This window comes from Gekko japonicus, unplaced genomic scaffold (genome assembly GCF_001447785.1).
Source record: "Gekko japonicus isolate JY-2015 unplaced genomic scaffold, Gekko_japonicus_V1.1 scaffold31, whole genome shotgun sequence".
NCBI lineage: Eukaryota > Metazoa > Chordata > Lepidosauria > Squamata > Gekkonidae > Gekko > Gekko japonicus.
The window spans coordinates 1,883,401-1,899,283 of NW_015161404.1; the positions used below are offsets into that span (position 1 = coordinate 1,883,401).

The following is a 15,883-nucleotide window of genomic DNA, read 5'->3' on the forward strand; positions in this document are numbered from 1 at the left end:
AAGGCTCAGGAGTTCTCCAAAGTGTGGTCACACGTCACTATAACCACTGAAGAGGCCTGATCCATTTCATTTTCTTATGCCACCTTTCCTTCAAGAAGCTAGTTTATATATACAGGGGTTACCTATTCATCTTCTCAATATTCTCGTGACATTGTAGAGCAAAATTTGCCCAAGGCTATTTAATGAGCTTCAGTGGTAGAGCAAGGACTTGAATGCAGGCATTCCAGGTACAAGGCCAGCAATCTACCCATAGTGCAGTGTAACCGCTACTGCAATGCTGGTTATGTCTTCAGCTAGAATTGAAGTAAATACGGATAAAGGGCACAGAAACCAAGGAGAGAAGTGCCAGAGAAACCATGAGCAGAAGCCAGGTAGGTACATCCAGTGAGGTTTCTAGACTTCTGTGAATGGATGGAGCAAGAGGGTAAGATCCGGCAAATTAGAGAGTCAACATGCGGTAGCTATCAGGGTACTGGTTTGAGATCAGGAAAACTCACATTCTAGACTTCACTGAGCCATGAAGCTCACTGGGAGACCTTGAGCCCGGCCCGGTCATTCTCCCTCAGCCTAGTCTATCTTACAAGATGTGAGGATAAAATAAAGATGAAGAACAATGTACATGATCTCAGGTTCCTTAGCCAAAAGGCAGGATAAAAATACAAGAAAATATTGAGAAAGGGGTACAGTTACGTAATTTATTAAAGTACTTTATATCCCACCTTTCTTTGTGGCTCAAGGAGGCTAACAATACTAGTCAAAAACATTTTCCGTTTTAAAAAATAGCAAATCCCAAACCTCTCCCTCCCCTTTAAAAGATGCCTGCCATTCAAACCCCCTAAAAAGCCCTGACAAGCAAGCTGCCCTTGCAGCACGTCCTGAAGATCTCCAAATAGGCCCCTGCATACCTCTTCAGGGAGCCCATTCCAAAGACCTGGAGCCACAATGAAAAAGGCCTAGGTTCTGTTCGATGCCGGATGGGCCACCCTAAGTGGTGGGGACAGCCAACAGATGGCTGCCTGATGACCATAGTTGGTGCCCAGGGACATAGGGAAGAAGATAGTTCCTCAAATAAAGTTTAAGGGACAAAGGGACAGCTTCTATTTATTATCTGATTTATACACACCCTCCCAGCCAGGGCCATCTCACAGAAAGAGTAAAACACACAATAGACAATAATCCTAAATCCATATAAAACATTCTAACAAAAGGTGTTAACATTGATGATACTGATAAATAAGAAAATTTTAAAGATTTTAAAAGATGGCAGCCAACCTTCAGTATACCGTCCTAGTGGTCAGCCCGTAGATCTAACCTTATGCAGCTGGCACAGGCTGTTCTGAAGGCTTCAGGGGACAGAGTTCTCTATCGGGGCGGCTCCTCCTAACTGAAGGCCTGGCAGAAGAGCTCCGTCTTGCAGGCCCTGCAGAACTGCATAAGGTCCCACAGGGCCCTGGTCTCTTCTGGGAGCTCATTCCACCAGAGAGGAGCCGCCACCAAGAAAGCCCTGGCCTTGGTTATTGCTAGCCTAGTGTCCTTGGGTTGGGGGAGGCTCAGTCAGTTTTGGAACCCTGATCGCAGTGCTCTCAGGGGAACATGTGGAGAAAGGCGGTCCCTCAGGTATGTAGATCCCTGACCATAAAGGGCTTTAAAGGTAAGAACCAGCACCTTGAAGCGAATTCGGTATGCTATTGGTAGCCAGTGCAATGCCTTCAGCACAGGCTGGATGTGCTCCTAAGTAGGGAGTTCCCATCAACAGCCTGGCCGCGGCATTTTACACCAGTTACAGCTTCCAAATTTGAGACAAGGGCAGCCCCATGTAGAGAGCATTACAATAGTTCAATCTCGAGGTGACCATCGTGTGGATCACTGTTGCCAAGTCGTTGCATTCAAGGAAGGGAACCAACTGCTTGATCAGCTGAAGATGGTAAAAGGCAGACTTGGCAGTGGCTGCTACCTGGGCCTCCATAGTTAAGGAGGCATCCAAGAGCACTCCCAAACTCCTAACCTCCAGCGCTGGCACCAGCTGAGCCCCATCGAAGGTTGGAAGTGGGATCCCTACCCTCGGTCCACCCCGGCTTAGGCACAAGACCTCCATCTTCGTCGGATTCAATTTCAGTCGACTCAGGCTAAGCCATCCAGCCACAACTTGTAACGCCCGGCCCAGATCTTCTAGTTTGGAGCCAGACCAGCTGCCCAACAACACTCTAGATACACAAGAATGAAGTATACAGATCAGCAATATACCTACCCATACATAAGAAGTTTCTTCACAATATTTCTGGAATACTTAGATTTGCTTAGTTCAGTAAAGCTCTCTGTGGGATAAGAAAACACACTGAGAAGCCATAACAATGAAACATTTACGCACAAAAGGCTGTATATGTATGAAAAAATATACCTTTTAATTCTTCAAATACTTCTTGCCTTTGCTTTTCATTGCCAAACCGAATGTAACACTGGATGACACGAGTAGAGTCATGAGCAAACGCCATCTGGGGAGATAAATGAATTTGTTACTCTAAATCATTTGGGTAGCATTACATTCCTTATATTTATCTTTATAGCCAGCTGTTACAGAGCTGCTCAAAAGAAGGCTATGAGGAAATAACAGGAAAAGAACAGTAGGAGTACTCTGGAGCAGTAAGGTCTTAGGCAAGAAACAAATAAAATGGAAGGAAATGGCTTTTGTTTACAGTCTTCAAGTATCTAGTATTTCATGTACTAGCTACAACCAGTATGAGTAAGGGGAACATCCATTATAAACAGTGCAACGTAGCACTTAAAGTGCTGAAGTAGGACCTGTGAAACCCAGATCTGAATCCCCACTGTGTCACAGAAGTGTGCTGGGTGGCCTTAAGACAGCCACACACTCTCAGCATAGCCTACCTTACGGGACTGTGGTTGTGAGGGTTAAAATAGAAGGGGGAGGATGATGATGTAAGCTCTTTGGGTCTCCACCGGGGAGAAAAGCAGGACATAAATATCTAAATAAATAAACAAATCACATCTTTCCCCCAAATTTCAACATTCAAAATTTTAAATTCTAAAAATATGCCTAAATGCAAAGTTATAAGATCCATTTTATGTTGTAACAGAAGTGACAGAAGTTTAGGTTTGATAGAAGCAAGTACTGTATATATTTCAAGTAAAAATACAGAAAAGAAAGTTCTTTCCATGGCTTCAAAATTTCCAAAAATGTTACACTGTAACTTACAGCCAAGTACAGAACAACACAATATCGTAATGGCAAGGCCGATATCACCACCTGCGTACTACTCACAGACATGGCCCTTTTTGTGAATTGTGAAACTGTGTGTGTTGGGTTGCACTGCTCTTGCCTTTCAGCAGTTTGTCACATTAAAAAAAGGTTTTTGCTATATTTCTTACACTTTTTATTTTCCCATGAAGCAGCTCCTGAAGTTCACTTAACAGTTTCTTGCGCTTCTCAAGGTCACATTTTTTCCTACAAAAGAAGTACAGAATGACTAAACTGTTAATTACTGTTCCTTGAAAGCTAATAAAAATACCATTATAAAAATAAATGGAAAATAATCTAGACAAGTCAGTCAGCATCTAATGCTAGAGATCTAAATTCAAGTTTCTAAACTGCTATCCAGAACGAGTTAAGGTTAGTGGGCTAGATCAGTAGGTTGCAATTTGCCCCAATGTCAGCTAAGGGTTGCAATTTGCCCCAATGTCAGCAATAGAATCGATCCAACCCATTTTTTTCCAATCAATGAAAAAAGCCCCAATTACAGCATTTCATAACGTGCTTATTGTGAACACCTGCATACAAGAGCCATTGGGTCATCACCACAAATGCCAGGACTGAATAACCGAACAGTAGTGAAAGTATGAAACCCTTTACTTTCACTCTAACACTAAAAGCAAAGTGCTCTTGAGATTACAGTGAAGCCCTCGGAGTCACTAATTACAAAAATAGGTCTTGGTTATTGTTAACATTTATCTCTCCTTCCCTAGTGAGTTCAGGGTAGTGAAAACAGGGCTACCATTTTATCCACAGTCACAATGTGAGGTAGGTCAAGTGGACTTTCCCGAAATCATCTAATAAGCTTTAAGACTGAATCTGAAGCCAGGTTTCTTGCAACTCAGCCAAACACCTAGCAGTTCTGTCAGATGATGAATTCAGGAGGGCTCAACCCCGTTGGGAGCTGCGGTGGCTCAAGTGGTTAAGACGCTGAACTGCAGGCTGTGGAAGGTCAGTAGTTCAGCGGTTCAAGACCCGGGTGCCGCAAGACAGGGTGAGCTCCTGTCTCTAGTTCCAGTTCCTGCCAACCTAGCAGTTCGAAAGCAAGAAATTGCAAGTAGATAAATAGGTACCACTTCGGTGGGAAGGTAACAGCGTTCCGTGTGCCTTGGTGTTTAGTCATGCCAGCTACATGACCACGGAAACATCTTCGGACAGCGCTGGCTCTTCTGCTTTGAAACGGAGATGAGCACCGCAACCCTAGAGTCGGATTCGACTGGCTTTCGAGCAAGGGAACCTTTACCTTTACCTTTTACAACCCCATTACCCAAGATTTCTCCTTGCAGAACGCAGCCCTTAAAGAATAGCCAGCACGGATGACATCAGTTATTAACAAAAGGCAAACATTCATAAATCTACATCCTCAAATATATACACCGAACAAAGGAGTAACACAAGTCACATGCATGCCTATGCTGAATAAAGATTTCAGCATAGGATTATCACCTCAAGGCCAAACTAGACATTATGGTGGCCATGGATCAGACCTGTGACCATCGCAATGTCTAGTTTGCCCATCATCTTGTGGGGAAAAACTAAAGCACAGTGTTTTACTAAAGAAAACATAGCCAAAGTTGTCATTACTGTCTCAAAGCTTCCCAAATCTGCTTCGCCTTAAACACTGCATCATAGTTGGATTTGTCATTCAGCTGTCTGCTTTGCCTGAGCTCCTTCTTCTTCTTCTTGAAGTCATCCCACTTAGGCTTCTTTGGCTGCAGTCCTGATAAATATACATAAAGACACACAGTTTTAGGATGGAACACTAAGAGGCAGCACATGATGCTGATAAAATGCAAATTGGTGCAAACTGTGCTGTTCATGGGATCTCTCCAAATACCAAGCCTTGTCTAATCCGCAATAATTCTGACTCTGCTCACAATTCCAAGCGTCACCATTCAGACAAAATTACAGACTCAGGGTCTCATAAAGGCATGGGTACAAACTAGCACATGAAGTGAAATTTGTGCCGAACTCTGGCCAGTCCAGGAAGCACACCCTTCCTAAACACTGCCCAAACTTTGAGGGCAGTTTGGGAAATGGAAAAGCCAGTGTCAATTCCCAGTCAATAGCGGGGGTGGAATTCTCTCCAGTCTTGGAAACACCAATAGGGACCCTCCAAAGCTTGACAGGCACTGCTGGCTACCAATTACAGAGCTCCCATTAGTCTCTATGGGATCTGAAAGCTATATAAAGCCGAAACTGAAGTCCAGCTCTCCTTTGTTGGGTTTTGTAGCGAGTTGGAGAGGATCGGAATAACAGAGATAGGAGGAAGTTCATCAGGTTTGCTGGGTGGGGAATTACCATTTGCACCCAGTCCTTCTGCTCACATTGAGTGGTGGGGCTTTGCAACTGGGTTCCTCTGAAGAAAGCCTACATTTCTACACACACCCCTTTTTTGGTTAACTCTCTGGGCTGGGGTGTGTTTGCTGGGCCAGGGCTCTGTGTGCCAGTGCCACCCAGACTGGAGTTTTGCTTTGCTTCTGGTGTGGGTTTCTATCCTCTACCCACCCCACCCCTCCTTTTTTTGGTTAACTCTCTGAGTTGGTGTGTGTTTGCTGGGCTAATCCTCTGTGCGCCACCCAGCCTGGGGCTTTGATTTGCTTTTGCTGCTGGTTTCTATTCTCTAACCTCAACCCTCTTTTTTTGGCTCTTCTGGCTCTCTGCTGGGGGCTTTGGGTGTTTGTGGGTTCAGCACCATGAGAATAAGAGCAGGTGGAAGGGGTGGTCCTCATGGGGAAAAGAAGCCTTCATCCTCCTGTGTACCAGAGGACCCTGTCCCTGGGCACCAAACACAGCCCCCCCCCCTTGGAGAATGTCCCCAGCATGTCATCAGCATGGGTCTCGGAGCCTCCTTCTGCTCCGTCCATGGGACTCCCACAGGACATGAGTTTTTGGCACAGCCCCAACAGTAAAAGTTCATCATATTGTTTGGAATGGAGGACTCTGACTGCAGTAATTCAGAGTGGGTGGAGGTGAAGCCCCTTCCACATCCCAACTCCCTGCTACTCCTGTCGCCGCTAGTGGTAGGTCTCCCTCCGGCGCTTCCTAGCCCAGAGCCAGAAAGGAGCAGTGCCTCCCACCTGCTCCAACCATGGCCGTGGGGGTCATATTTCCACTCCACCATGTAGAAACACTTCCACACCGTCCTTAGTGACCCCTGTATGGTTGCTGCTTGAGACCTGCTAGTGCCTCGCTCCCCACTTCTCACAAAGCATCAAATCCACACATTTACTTCATGAGAGGCTGATCTGGCACATGGCCACCTGCTGGAAATCCACCTATGCCACGATAGCGTGTTTGGTGGCGCAGAAGAGCCTGGTGCAGGATGTCCTCTCCTCTGCACGGGGAAGGGGAGCTCAGCATCGGTTCACTTTGTCTGAGGCCATTTTAGTTCAGTTCAGGATTTGGTTCATGGGTCCACAATATGTGCCCACTAATTCTTGGATCCCTGTTCATGCCCATCCCTCATATCATGTTGAGGCTTTACCTAGCCACATCAATAAAGAGCCTTTTTCTAAAATGGAGGGATTAGGGATTGAATTTGAGACTTTCCACATATAAAAAGGATACACTTTAGCAATGAGTGAATGGTTCTTGACTTAAAAATGGGTCAAGACACCAGCAGGTACACAGTGAGATTGGAAAGGAGGTCCAATGGCAAACTTGTCTTTGCATAGCATTCAAACTGGACATCAAATACATCTTGCCACTTAATGGGATTACACACACACAAATTCTCAATGGTCTCCTCTGCGTGCGGATACTTATTTCTGCAAATAGAGGGTGCCCTCTCCCCCAACAGGTGTTTCTACAGACTCAGGGGCTCTTTGGGTTGCCAGTGCCAGGCTGGTGTAGTGGTTAAGTGTGCAGACTCTAATCTGGGAGAACCGGGTTTGATTCCCCACTCCTCCACTTGCACCTGCTGATGTGACCTTGGGTGAGTCACAAGCTCTGGCACAGCTGTCCTTGAAAAAGAGCAGTTTGTGTCAGAGTTCTCTCAGCCCCACCCACCTCACAGGGTGTCTGTTGTGGGGAGGGAGGGGAAGGGAAAGGAGTTTGTAAGCCGCTCTGAGACTCCAAGTGAAGGGCGGGGTATAAATCCAATCTCCTCTTCTTCTTCTTCAGGCTGGGGAATTCCTAGAGATTTTGTGGTGGATTCTAAGGAGGACTGAGTTTGGGGAAGGGAGAGGGGTCAGCTGGAAATAATGCCACGGAGTCCAGCCTCCAAAGCAGCCACTTTCTCCAGGGAGACAGATCTATGCTGTCTAGAGTTCAGTTGTAATTCTGGGGGGTCTCCAGGCCCCAATCAGTGGGTGGCAACACTAGGCTTGGCAGCAACTTGACGCCATCTCACTTTCAGTACTCAAGTAGGCCCAGCTGCTTGCTACTGTTCATCAGCAGCCACCCTATGAAAGTCAGTGTGATGTAACAGAGAACCTGCAAGAGCCAGGTTCAAATCCCCATCTTGCAGTGGAAGCTGATTGGTGATTTTGGACCCGTCACATACTTTCAGCCTAACCAACCTCACAGGGTTGTCATGCAGATAAAAAGGAGGAGAGAATAATGTAAGCTGCTTTGGTCCCCCGCTGTGCAGAAAGACTGTAATTTTCCTAGGTAGAGGCTGTGGGGGAGGAGGGTGGAGACGAAAAGCTGAAGACAAGAGAGGAAGATAAAGGTAGGTTGGCTGTTGGGTGGGAAGGAAATAGGGTTGCCAACTCCAGGTTGGGGAATTCCTGGACATTTGAGGGAAGGGTGGGGTTTGAGGAGGGGAGGAACTTCAGACCAGTATAATGCCATGTATCCACCCTCCAAAACAGTAATTTCCTCCATGAGAACTACCACTGCCAGCCTCCAGATGAGGGCTGGAGTTTACCCAGAACTGCAACTATTGTCCAGGTGATAGAGATCAGTTCCCCTGGATAAAATGGCTGCTTTGAGGAGTTGAGTCTATGGCGTTATACCCGGCTGAGGCTGCTTGCCTCCCCAAGCCTCACTGTCCCAAGGCTCCCCACCCAAATCTCCAGGAATTTCCCAACCTGGAGCTGGCAGCCCTAAGGTGAGTTGATCTCTGTAGCTGGGAGATCCATTGTGATTCCCAGAGTGCTGCCACTGCTTCTGTGGGGGGGAGAGGAAGCAGGTGGGTGGCTGGGAGCACCGCCACCGCTGCTGCTGTGTGGGGTGGGGAAGGAAGCAGGCAGGAGGCTGGGAGAGTGATGGGGGCAGAAAGAGAGAGTGATGGGGTGGGGGCAGAAAGAGAGAAAGAGTGATGAGGTGGGAAGGCAGAAAAACAAAGAGAATTATGAGGGAACAAAAAGAGGAAGTAATATGCATGGAGGGGAGAGAGTAAGAAAAGGGGGGGCAGAAGGAAGAAAGAGTGTGAGAGAGGTAGGGGGAGAGGGGAGGAAACAAAGGTGTGAGGAATGGTATAACCATCCTGCAAGTTTCTTGCAGGTCTCCACGTGTGTGTGTGTGTGTGTGTATAGATATAGATATATAATTGAAGTGATATTTCTGTATTTTGTGCTGGAGAGGGAGGAAATAGCATAGATTTACTTTAGAATGTGATCCAGAAAACCACAGTAAGATTAGATACAGTCTAGTAAGTTTAGAAGTGGTTACTGCTTCCCAGCACTTCAAGACTATATGACCTCTTTTTACTAGAATAGCTATTTGAGATAGTTCAGTTATTCCCAGGATTTACCCAAAACCAGTGAATGAACTGAGATCTGAACGTGAGACTCATGATCTATGCTCCTACCACTAAGAAACACTACCCGTTCCCAATGAATAAGTTGTGGATTCAGAAGAATCCATAACTCATAGCATCTTCATGCATCAGATTTTAAATAAATGCATCCCCCCCCAAATCACTGCACATTTACCATAACACAAGGGCATATTTTCATCAATCAACATATTTCAAAGAGAAAAAAACATTCTAACCTTCATTGCCATCTTGGAGTTTTCGTTTCCGCCACAATTTGTCCGGTAATTGTTTGCCCTTGATTTGTTTTACACCAGTTTTACCAGGCTTTGCGTTTCCTTTCTCAAACTTCTTAGATTTAAATTTTGGCTTGCCGTCCTTCCCATCTTTTCTATCAAATTTCTTTGGAAGACCAGCATCTATATACAATGTTAGAAATTGAATAGTTTTTAGAATTGGTTTAAAATTTCTATATACTTTTCCAAAAGGATTGTATTTTGTCACACCTCCACCAAATGTGGAGGTATGATCCTATATTCCTGCCGCATCTCCAGCAAATATTTGATGCTTTCGGGAAGCATTTCACAACTTTAACAGGGGGCCAATGCCACCTGAAAAACATTTTATATATGTTTTCTTTATATGCCGTTGCACTCATACAAAATACAATCCTTTTGGGAAAAGATCTACAAATTTTTTTTAGAGATATTTAAAATTAATATCCCATTAACACCAGAAACGTACTTGCTAAATATGATTCCGGACACAATAAAAGACCACAAACATATAATAGTTTATTTATTAACAGCGGCAAGAATTTTGATAGCTAAGCGTTGGAAGTCGAAAGCCATACCATCTATAAGAGAACTTAAAATCAAAATTCTGAAAATAGCAGAAATGGACAAGCTGAGTATAGCTTTGAGGAACAAACCAGAGGACCTTTTTTTGGGAAAGATGGGAAATAATCTACATCTGGCTGAAACTGAAGAAGACATAACAGAGCTGAGATTATGCTAGTTTAAGATATTAGATGAAAAAAGAAAAGAAAAGAGGAACTTCATATTAACAATTGTATAAGTACTAAATGGATATTTGTATATATTTTTGTGAAATGAAAACTGAAAATAAAATTTTAAAAAATTTCTATATACTTTTTAAAACCAAGATCCTGTATTGTAACGCAAGTTACTTCTCTTACTAATTTTTCTATAAATTAACTAGCCGGTTAAGTACAATACCCAAAAGTACAATAGCCAAAAGCCACATGGAAAATGATACATTGATTTTAACATGAAACCAAAAAAATCTTTACAAGAGACACAATGAATGTAAATTATAACATGTGGTAAATATACACAGTATATATAACCCTACTTGCACATTTACAAGCAATTAATTTTAAGCTGAACAGCATTTGAGCATTAAGTAGTGGGATTAAAGAAACCCCTAATTCCTGCCCTTATTTGGTAATATGAAATAATTGCTAATGTTGCACCAGCCTGGAGCATAGAAAACAGGGCAGGAAAAATATCCTACACTCTCTTCTATCCTACAGGCTGATGCAGTTAAGACACCCATTATATAGCCTATAGTACAGAGACAGACAGCGAGTAGTTTTTTTATCCAACAGTACACTGTTTCTACAACCAAGAACCTAACCTATTATAAATAGACTAGAGATTATTAGATTGAAGACTGACAGTCTTCAAATATGCTAGGTACCATTTAGCAATTGTTATCTACTCTTCAAGCTTTACCTCACCTACATAGAAACAAGTTCCAAATACATCAGGAGTTACTTCCATATAAATGCATTCAGGCGCGTAACATGCCCATGAACTGCAAAGAAAATCTGGCTGTACTTCTACCAGGACAAAGAACAGTAAAGATTCCTCTTTTGGGTGAGGCAGCAGATGTCAAATATCATCTGGCCCCGCCTGTTGCCATCTATATTATGGTCTTCAATTTCTGAGGACACAGAATGATAGCCACCTTGGTCTACCCAAGGTAGGGTATCCATAATCTGGAATTTCTTTTTGGATCCAGTCCTTCTGTTTTTATTATCTAACACCAGGGCACCACTGAAATAGCTGTGATGTAGCTTGTTTGTCATCGTCTAAGAGTTAAGTTTAGAGTTTTATCTGATGTTAATGTTTTATCCTAATGTTGTAATCCGCCTTGATCCCACTTGTGGGAAGGGCAGGATAGAAATTGAATAAAAATAAATAGTACACCAGCCTTACCTCTATTTTGCTTAAACTTCTTTTTTCCAGGTCCTGATTTTCCACCTTTGCCTATGAATTTTCTTTTACCTTTGGCTTCCATAAGGTCAGGTCTGTGAATCTGAGAAATGGAGGGTTACAGATAGGTACCCAATTCAGACAGTTGTAGTTGAGTGGCACAAAGATACTAATATTTCAGTTCTATCAATTGATATATTTTGTTCCCTTCCTTTACCGGTAAGGATCTGGCCTCTTAACTATAAACAGAGAAGTGGGGGGAAACCATGCAATCATCATGTAATACCTTGCACTGATCATCATATAGTACTACAAAGAATCTAAAAATGTCAGTACGATGAAGCAACTAAAGACAGCAAAAGTATTAACTACAAACATAAACTGAAAACTGACACTTCATATATACATACACGCACACATACACACATATATCTCCTAAAGGAGGAGAAAACATTAATGCAAAGGAGGAGTAATATTGTTTGGAAATCATTTTCAAACGATGGACATTTAGTTATTCTGGAATACAATTGCAGGATTAGTTGTTTTGTATAAGTATTCTGACAGATTCATACATAATTGACTGGATCCACCAGCACTCATCTAACAGTGTAACAGCACTTTGATTGGTGGAGGAAGAGATGATTTCACCAATTCCCCTCCCCCTTCCAATGCAGACTGCCACAAAACTGCCCATGCTGAGGGTCCCACAATCCCAAGAACAGAATTTCAGGGGGTGCTGCAGAAGGGGGAAGACAGGAATGTCCCATTAAAAAATATTAATTCTGTTTGTAGCACTAAAATATAGTAGCAATAAAATATACTGTAGTCCCAATATATTCTGTACTTGTATTCTTGTTACATGGTTAGCACATCAGACAATGGACACATCAAATATTGCATTTGCAGCCTGTTTTCCTTTTTCTGATTCAATTAGAGCAGTAAGATCTATAACTACTTGACCTGTGTTGCTGCTGCCTGATACCAGATATAAATTATGGTGTAACACATGGTGGGATAAGGACCCGTGATCCTTTATGACTGAATAAACTGGCTTCTGTATGTGCTTCTACTGAGATTGGGGTGAGTCTTCCTGTGTGTTTATATTATGTATCTATGCAATTTATACATATTGTCTGATTGTTTATCCTCATTTGTGCATGTCTTGAATTTGTATTTAGTCCCACTGTAGCCTATAGGTTTGGAAAAAGAATTATTCAAAATGCGGCAGCGTGCATCCAAACTACGTGCCTCTATGGTTCATGGATTTCAAGATTATATGGATTTTCCAGGAACAATATGAGTCCACTCTATGATGAATGTATGTCAAGTTGGACAATGGAATTACAATACAACAGGAGTGAGACACATTGAAATTTTTGGGACTCTATTTTTCTGTTTTACTGTTGTTTCTTGTAAGAACACCTTGGTTTTATATAGTTATATGACTGTATTACTGAACATGGCATTAAATATTATTTTTATACATTTTTGTTTATTTTTAGCCAGGGTTTTTTTTTTGTGCTTTGTACCATTTCATGTATGCTGGTTCCCCTTCTTTTTTTGTTTTCTTATACTGAAACAGAGCATCAGTCCATCAGGGTCAGTACTGGTTAGAAGAGATTGGATTTATACCCTATCCTTCACTCAGAGTGGTTTACAAACTCCTTTCCCTTCCCCTCCCCACAACAGATACCCTGTGAATTAGGCAGGGCTGAGAGGTCTTTCCAGAACTGTCCTTGAAAGAACAGCTCTGACAGAACTATGGCTTGCCCAAGGTCATCCAGCAGCTGCAAGTGGAGGAGTGGGGAATCAAACCCAGTTCTCCCAGATTAGAGTTCACACACTTAACCACTACACCAAATTGGCTCTCATCCTAGTTACTCAGAATGACATAGGCTCTCAGGTTAAGGTCTTTCATATCATCTACTGTCCGATCCTTTCAACTGAAGATGCCAAGGATTGAACCTTGGACCTTCTGCATGCAAAGCAGAGGCTTTTCTTCTAAGCCACAGCCCCTCCCCAAAACCAGGAAAGTCATTGTGTAGTTGGGAGATTACTTTTCCATTTCATAATGATGAAGTTTATTAGCAAGGGCAAGACAGGGCTGTTTGCCCCATAGTCCTGCAGCAGTTGGGTAAACTGAGCAACCAAGTTTCTGCAGGGATCTCAAATGAGAAAAAACTGGCCTGCTACCTATGTAGAATAGTTGCCTCTAAAACTGACTTTTGTTACTTAAATTATTACTTTGCTTCATTCTGTTTTCATTTCATTTTCTTAAGCTATAGGCTGCTCCTTGAATGTCAGGATATTGAATCATCCTATTTCCTAAATCTCTACTTAATGTTATAATTATTATAACTTTAACATTGCTTTACGTTAACTAACATGCTTTTATAATTACCTTAACTGCACTGTTGCCCAATAATAGTTAAATATCAAATCTGTTGACATTAACTTTATTAGAACATAACATTGATAAACACATTTCACAAATATTTGACAAGTCAATTAAATAAAGTTTGACTGATCAAACAGATCTTCTTGCCTTGTTATTCTGCTGTCTTTTTAAAAACGTGCTATAAATACACACACACACACATCTCACTAATCTGAACAACTCAGTAGCCAACAAAAACAGTCACACTCACCATCCCTCTCTCTTATAAATGGGCTCTTCAGCCTTGCAAATAAACACACAAGACGTTTACAGATTATTCACAGCTTGGACAAAGAACAGAACCAACTTTCTTTAGGAACTAATAAGATAACTGCTGCAAGATTTTATTTACCACTGGCTATCAGGCAAATACTATCTATAAAATTGGGGTACTTGCACTTCAACAGATGACAGTCTGTGCAGCCTCTACAATGCAATCCACTTTGAAACTACATGCCTACCTCACTGTAAAAGGATAAGAGGCTACAAAATACTAACTCACTCCAGCTTTTATAGATAGATATCTAGAAGCACCCCTTCCCTGTCCCCCCAAAACAGGGAGCCCCGGAACACTGTCAGGAAAACTAACTAAAATGTTCAGTACCACAGTATTTACTCCTGCACCTTTATGCAGAGAATCACTTCAGGCTGACTGCAGAGAAAGAAACACAAGATGTAGCTCCATCCATCATTATCACAGCAAAAATAAGACTGGTTTGGTCCGAACTCCTCAATGAAGCAAAAGGCATTTGGGTAGCTCTGTCCCAGAACATTTTGTTGTGAAGTGCAGCAGTGACAAAATACCAGTTTGGTGTAGTGGTTAAGTGTGCGGACTCTAATCTGGGAGAACCGGGTTTGATTCCCCACTCCTCCACTTGCACCTGCTGATGTGACCTTGGGTCAGTCACAAGCTCTGGCACAGCTGTCCTTGAAAAAGAGCAGTTTGTGTCAGAGCTCTCTCAGCCCCACCCACCTCACAGGGTGTCTGTTGTGGGGAGGGGAAGGGAGAGGAGTTTGTAAGCCGCTCTGAGACACCTTTGGGTAGTGAAGGGCGGGGTATAAATCCAATCTCATCATCTCATCATCATCACTTCAGGATTAACAGGAGTTTGGGGCACAGAACCATTTCCACTACTGAAACATGCTTGTATCTTACAAGGACCAACTATACAACTATATGTGAAGAGCTATAAAAGGACTATATTAATTCCATTACCAGCAAGAATCCGACTTGGTCTGTAGCCAATCTGTACTATTAAGCTGTTGCTTTTAATAACACAAACTGGGAAGGAGAGTAGATTCAGATTGAATAGTCATGTTGGTCTGAAGCAGCAGTAGAACAAAAATTGAGTCCAGTGGCACCTTTAAGAACAACGAAGTTTTATTCAAGGTGTGAGCTTTCGTGTTGCATGCACACTTCCCCAGATACAAGGAGGGTGTTCTGAGACAGAAACGGCAGCTGCTTCCGCCTCTGAATGTTTCATATTCAAAAGCCAAATCAGCAACACATGAAGCTACCTTATACTGAGTGAGACGACCACTGTTCTATCAAGATCAGCCTTCCCTACTCTGACTAACAGAGATCTTCTACTATTTTTTAGCTGGTGGTACTGAGAACTGAAACGAGGACGTTTTACGCGCAAAACAGATGCTCTACCGCAGACAGTCTCTAATACAAGAAGCACCTCTACCGGGGGGGGGGGGATAGTCCCAGGCGATGTCCTGCAGCCACCATGTAGTGTGGATGTGGAAAAAGTGAACAGCAGAGCAAGGGAACTAACTACAAATACGCCAGGAACTTCACAACCAGGCGGCTAATAGAAAACCACGCAGAGCCCTTACCACGTACCGATCCAGATACGGAGATTTTTACACCCACTTGCTACGCCAGGAGTTCACGAGCCGAGTTCACGGAGCAAGTCCAGCCACCATCCAAGATAAGCCCCTCAAGTGCACGGAGGATCCCAGTCCTCACCACTCACTTCACACGTGCACTCTCCCCGTCAGCCCCCTCCCAAACACTTCCGCTCCCTCCTTATTACTTCCGGAGGATCTTTCAGGTCCTTAACTGGTTGGCGCGGAGCTTCAGAGTGTTGTACAGCGAGGTGCCGTAAAGCAAACCGCCGCAATACGGCAAAGAGTCACAGAATTCACGAAACTATAGTAACACTTCCGGTTTCCAGTTGAATGTGTATAGCCAATGGCATCTTCCCGCTTTTAATCTTTGTGGAAAA

The 15,883-nt window shown here is 43.2% G+C and overlaps 1 protein-coding gene across 2 annotated transcripts in view; it reads right to left on the reverse strand.

Moving 5' to 3' along the window:
• PUM3 (pumilio RNA binding family member 3) overlaps positions 1-15,652 on the reverse strand; it is a 32,823-nt gene extending 17,171 nt beyond the window's left edge. Inside the window, exons 1-7 of one of the 2 annotated variants that reach the window (XM_015426008.1) lie at positions 15,492-15,508; positions 11,216-11,315; positions 9,212-9,391; positions 4,853-4,988; positions 3,388-3,463; positions 2,399-2,492; positions 2,249-2,315 (exon numbers count right to left, since the gene is read on the reverse strand). In XM_015426008.1, the coding sequence (XP_015281494.1) occupies positions 2,249-2,315; positions 2,399-2,492; positions 3,388-3,463; positions 4,853-4,988; positions 9,212-9,391; positions 11,216-11,297 (635 nt within the window). In that variant the 5' untranslated portion in view covers positions 11,298-11,315; positions 15,492-15,508. Of the gene's footprint in view, positions 1-2,248; positions 2,316-2,398; positions 2,493-3,387; positions 3,464-4,852; positions 4,989-9,211; positions 9,392-11,215; positions 11,316-15,491 lie in introns of both variants that reach the window. The other variant, XM_015426000.1, reaches the window with a different exon arrangement.
• Between the last annotated feature and the right edge of the window lie 231 nt (positions 15,653-15,883).